Source organism: Cyprinus carpio, chromosome A1 (assembly GCF_018340385.1).
Source record: "Cyprinus carpio isolate SPL01 chromosome A1, ASM1834038v1, whole genome shotgun sequence".
NCBI lineage: Eukaryota > Metazoa > Chordata > Actinopteri > Cypriniformes > Cyprinidae > Cyprinus > Cyprinus carpio.
The window spans coordinates 20,632,445-20,637,963 of NC_056572.1; the positions used below are offsets into that span (position 1 = coordinate 20,632,445).

At 40.5% G+C, this 5,519-nt stretch overlaps 1 protein-coding gene across 1 annotated transcript; it reads left to right on the forward strand.

Annotated features, from left to right (window-relative positions):
* The first annotated feature begins 315 nt into the window (after nt 1-315).
* LOC109095399 (alpha-internexin-like) lies at nt 316-5,242 on the forward strand. Its single transcript, XM_019109111.2, has 3 exons — nt 316-1,652; nt 2,482-2,606; nt 2,859-5,242. Exons 1-3 carry the CDS (start codon nt 615-617, stop codon nt 3,112-3,114), a joined length of 1,419 nt encoding a protein of 472 aa, XP_018964656.1. The 5' UTR covers nt 316-614; the 3' UTR covers nt 3,115-5,242.
* Nucleotides 5,243-5,519: the final 277 nt, after the last annotated feature.

The following is a 5,519-nucleotide window of genomic DNA, read 5'->3' on the forward strand; positions in this document are numbered from 1 at the left end:
AAATTTAACAAATGTATACATTAACACACTTTTTTGACATGTGCAGAATTGAAATATAATTGCCAAGCCTAATGCTTGTAACACCATCACTTTATTTCTGCTTTATTAGCCTACTGTTTTTTATTTTTATTTTTACTCTTAAGAAATAATGATGATGATGATGATCATAATACACAAAATGTATCACAATGACATGTCTTTAGTGTGTGTTCTTGAGGTGTGTGTTATTTTCTGAGTTGGTAGTAGGAATTCTTCATAGATGTGACGTGATGGTGTATGAGTGAATAAATAAACGATAGGCCTATTATATTTTGCTGACATCAGCACTGCGCCAAAAAGGACAGTTCCACCCGCTCTCTGCTGCCGACATTGTATTCACTGATAGACTGAGCACACCTTCCACGAGCAAAAATCACTCTCTGCGCCTTTAAAAGTTAAAAATAACCTACAGATCAGCTTATATGTCGTATTTCTTCGGGGTCTGTCCATCTGAAACATCTGCAGTAAGGAAGCGTGAATGCGAGGAGCAGCACGGGTAAATTATTGATTGGGACGGTCCTGCTATAAAAAGGAGACGCCGCCTGGGTTCTGCTCCTTGTCTTCAAAACGCCAAGATGAGCTACGGATCCGACATCTACTCTGCCTCTTCCTACCGGAAGATCTTCGGAGATTCTACCCGCTACTCAGCCTCTCCATCCCGGGTGAGCAGCTCCCGGAGCGGGTTTAAGTCCCAGTCCGCGACCCGCCCCAGCATCCCCAGCACTTACAAGCGCACCACCCGATCTGCCTTTCCATCTTCATCCTTGACTCTGGAAAACTTCGACTTCACCCAGAGCACAGCACTTAATAATGAGTTCAAAATCATTCGTACCAATGAGAAGGAGCAGATGCAAGGACTCAATGACCGTTTCGCGACGTTCATCGAGAAAGTTCGCAATTTGGAGCAGCACAACAAAGTGTTAGAAGCCGAGCTCGCGACCCTGCGCCAGCGCCAGACAGAGCCGTCCCGTCTGGCCGAACTCTACCAGCAGGAGATCCGAGAGTTGCGCTCCCAACTCGAGGAACTCAACGCGGAGAAGAACCAGATGATGTTCGAGCGCGACAACCTTGAGGAGGACTTTCAGAGACTCCAGGAGAAGTTCGAGGAGGAGATGAGAATGCGCGAGGAGGCTGAGCAAACGCTTAGAGCTTTCAAGAAGGATGTGGACAACGCCACAATGGTGCGCCTAGACCTGGAGAAAAAGGTCGAATCCCTTCTGGACGAGATCAACTTTATGAGAAACGTGCACGAAGAGGAGGTAACTGAACTCATGAACATGATCCAGGCTTCCCAGGTGTCCGTGGAGATGGAAGTGGCCAAACCCGACCTCACCTCCGCCCTCAAGGAGATTCGCGGCCAGTACGAGGCTATGGCGAATAAGAATTTGCAGTCCACTGAAGAGTGGTACAAGTCCAAGTTCACCGATCTTAGCGAACAGGCCAACAAGAGCAACGAGGTCATTCGCGCGAACAGGGAAGAGCTCAACGAGTTCAGGAGGCAGCTGCAGTCCAAGACCATCGAGATCGAAAGCCTAAAGGGCACCAATGAATCGCTGGAGAGGCAGATTCATGAGATGGAGGACAGGCAAAACGCTGAGGTCATGGGCTACCAGGTTGGTTTCATCAATTTTAACTTTGCACGCATGTCGGTAAAGATTTTCACTTTATTTAAAATGATTAAAAACGCTGAGAATATTCGCGTTCTCTCAAAACAACCAATCGCTATATATATTATGCTTAAAAATCAAATAATTAGCTTTTGAAACGTATGCTTTACAGACAAAAGATCCACGTGAAATGGGAGTGACCACAGCAAGTGACTTTGGAACGTCACTGCTTCTCTGTCCATGGTGCTAAAATTACTTCAGACAGTTATCAGACTAAATTAAATGAACAGCTTATATTGGATAGCTATAAAGGATTTACTATTATCATCAAATAATGATGACAAAGTGTCACTAAATAATTAATGTAAGTGCTTTAAGGCCATAAAAAAGCTTTTCCACAAGCATCAAATTTACATCTTAAAAGTAGCCTACTGTAAATTCTTTCTTTCTTTCTTTCTTTCTTTCTTTCTTTCTTTCTTTCTTTCTTTCTTTCTTTCTTTCTTTCTTTCTTTCTTTCTTTCTTTCATAAAGAACCTTTAACATCCATGAAACCTTTCCATTCCACAAAAGGATATTAATAGTAGAAAAAAAAAAGCTTTTTAAGGATTTTTAGATTTTAGTTCTTCACACAAAGAAAAATGGTGTAAGAGCTGTTCCCTTAACAGTTCTTTGGGGAACAGAGAATGTTTCTTATGTTGCATCGCTAATTTCCCTTTGGAACCTTAATTTTTAAAAGTGTATGGAAACATTTCTATTGTCAAATCAAGTAATTCAGTCTAAATGCAGCATTTTTTTTATTATTATTATTATAACTGTATCATGTAACATTACACAGGATACAATTGGGCAGCTGGAGAATGATCTGAGGACCACCAAGAGTGAGATGGCCCGTCACCTCAGGGAGTACCAAGACCTCCTGAATGTCAAGATGGCGCTTGACATAGAGATAGCTGCTTACAGGTAATAAGCAATGTTTGTTATTGATATGTGAAAGTGAATGCTAGCAAAATGTGCATTCTGTCCATTCTTTATCAACATACTGTACATGTGACCTAAAATGAAAATCAAGAGAATTGCTTTAATGTTATTAGCTGGTGTTATACAAAGCTGTATTCCATTGTTCTCTCTTCATTCTGTTTAACACCATAAATCCACCACACCCATCCTCACCACCTTTTCTTTGTTCACCTTCTCATTTATTATCCATCTCAGGAAACTGTTGGAAGGGGAGGAGACACGTATCAGCACTGGGATCACCTACCCCACCCCTGCCTCGGTGTCTAGCTACAGCTACCTGTCCCGTATGTACAGCAGCACTAGCGCTAGTGGAAAGAAGGAGGTCAAGGATGATGACGACAAACATCAGCAGAGCAGCAAACCCGGCAAAGGCTCCTCCCAGTCTGACGACTCCAAGACGAGTGACAAAATCGACTCTGGAGATGTGAACCCCACCAACCAGAAAAACTAAATGTCTCAACCCTCTTTCTTTCTTCCTCTCCTCCCTCTGCCTTCTCAAGTACCCTCTTTTTCCTTTTCCCAAGCAACTCCCCTGCACAAAGGGGGTCTCAGAGAGGAATTTCAACTTATTCTCCACTAATTCACCTCCCACTCAGTCACGGGGGAGCAGTTCTTCTGTAGCAAACCACTAACTACTCAATACACACTATTTGATGCATATATTCTCTGTTTCCAGGGCTGCACTGTGAGCCTTATTGTCACATTTAACTCTACTATAACAGGCTTCTCTGAGCACATTGCATTAAGGAAATGTATATGTTTTTAGCTGTGGTGAAGGTAGCTTGTTGTGCTGCAAAAGCCAGCACAAAACTTGACTTGCAATTATATTTTCTGTCTTACAATATAAGCTTGTTGTCTGTGCATCATGCCAGCCCTAGTAACATAGGCATCTGGGAGTATCATTGCATCAGAATTGCATCTGTTTCTTGACTCCAGTTAACATCTCGGCATGTTCATAGTGCTAAAAAAATAAATCAATAAATAAACAAGTAAAAATAGGGATCCGGAGCTATACATGCATAGTTTCAAAAACACTCCACACACCAAATTCCTCTCCAAGACTCTTGATTCCATTTTAAACATATCTCACCCACTTGCCCTATAAAAGTGACAAGGATTTGAGCCTAATAGCAAGTCCTGACTGCATGAAGTGTATCTGCTCTTTGCATGGTGACTGTATATGGGTCCAACAGAAGTTTACCTATACTTTCATAGCGGTGTGCCTGCTATCCCTCTCAGTACTTAAGGCTGCATTAGTTCACCAGCCAATGGGCAACACTGAGAACAAAATGTTACACAGTTCTGCTGAAGCCTTTCACATGCTGCTAAATGCTTGTGATTAATACAAATTCTGACAAATACTTTATAGTCAATCAAGTCAGGGCACTTAAATGTATGTAAACAGCATCTCACTCATATCAGTTGTCAGAATGAAGGGATATGGTGGAATGACTGGGAAAATAGGACGATATTGTGATAGAAATAATAGAAAGATATTGTGAGTCCAGAATTGGTTGTGTTTGGTCGGATGATACAAATGTTATGAATTAATTAAGAAAAGTAACAGTCTATATTTAGAATTTAGAAAATGCATTAACATTTCAAAATTTTACTTATATATATTCGTGGATGCCTGAAGCACATTTACAGTGTGGAAACGCAGTCACTAACACAACTTTTCACAATGCATCTCAAACACCTCAACTTCATACTTGAATCTTTTGTACTCTTATACAAAGAAGTCACTGTCACAGTGAATCTCCATTAACCATGGGCCAACAATGAACCCCTTTGGTAAATTTATAACATATTAAAAGTACTGCTAGTGAAATAATTTCATAACACTTCTGCTACACTGCCAGGTTTGATACCATTGCCTCTGTGTCATGGCTTTGGTAAGCCTGACTTGCTGCACTCTTTCTATAGACAATTTGAACAGATTGATATAGTTGGGCTTAATTCACTTTAAGGACTGTATGATGGGAACCGAATTGAATGGATTTCTGTCTCTATCGGAATCAGTTTTTCCTTTGAACACTGGAACAACTCTTAGCTGCAAAAGCAATGTTAGGCAAATCTAGAAATTTGTTTTTAAATTCTCATAGATGCTCCTTAGGCCTGGTAACCTTGTCATGAAAATCTGAACATTTTGGGATTTGCTCTGCTATTTTTGGGAGAGTGAAATGTGATTGTAGAAAGCATATGACACAATGCAGTTTGAAGGAGAATTTCAAACTGCACTGCCAAACTATTGTAATGCATGCACAACCAACATCCCTCAATAAAAAGGCAACCCACAATAACACCAATAACAATCCATCTAAAACATGCTACTGTTTATGTATGAATGCTCAACAAAATGCCTTAAGCCACCAGCAGCTTTCTGAATCTGGCAAGGTGTGCATTACCCTGTTATTTCCGCTAAGGATGTGACTGTTTGCTATCTAATGTGTAGGGGCTACTGTGTACTTGATGACTGAAAACTTTAGTAGCTGAATGTAGTTGATGTAATTTCTATTTAGTCATTATCTACTGCTGTATGGCACATGACCAATAAAGACATGGCATTATGAAGCCCACCTTGATGTGTCTGTCCTTGTTAAATTTAATGTGATTTCTGAAAGCTCATAGGAAATGGCTGGTGAAACTGTTAGAGTTGATGACAAACATTGTTTTCTATATCAAGCATTATGACAATTAATTCACTTTTACACTCAAGACATTAAATGTCAATATCCATAATATTTGTAGATTGTGTGGTTTAAAACCAAACAGCTGATGCAAACTATTTCATCAAGGTCAGCCACTTGAAATATGGTAAATAATAAATTTTGCCAACTTTCCAGTCTACCTGAA

What these genes read in the sequence shown, in the direction of transcription:
- LOC109095399 (XM_019109111.2), top strand. Translation starts at nt 615, where the DNA reads ATGAGCTACGGATCCGACATCTACTCTGCCTCTTCCTACCGGAAGATC. An exon ending in CTGAGGTCATGGGCTACCAG is followed by an intron (nt 1,653 to 2,481) that starts GTTGGTTTCATC and finishes AACATTACACAG; the next exon opens with GATACAATTGGGCAGCTGGA. An exon ending in ATAGAGATAGCTGCTTACAG is followed by an intron (nt 2,607 to 2,858) that starts GTAATAAGCAAT and finishes TATCCATCTCAG; the next exon opens with GAAACTGTTGGAAGGGGAGG.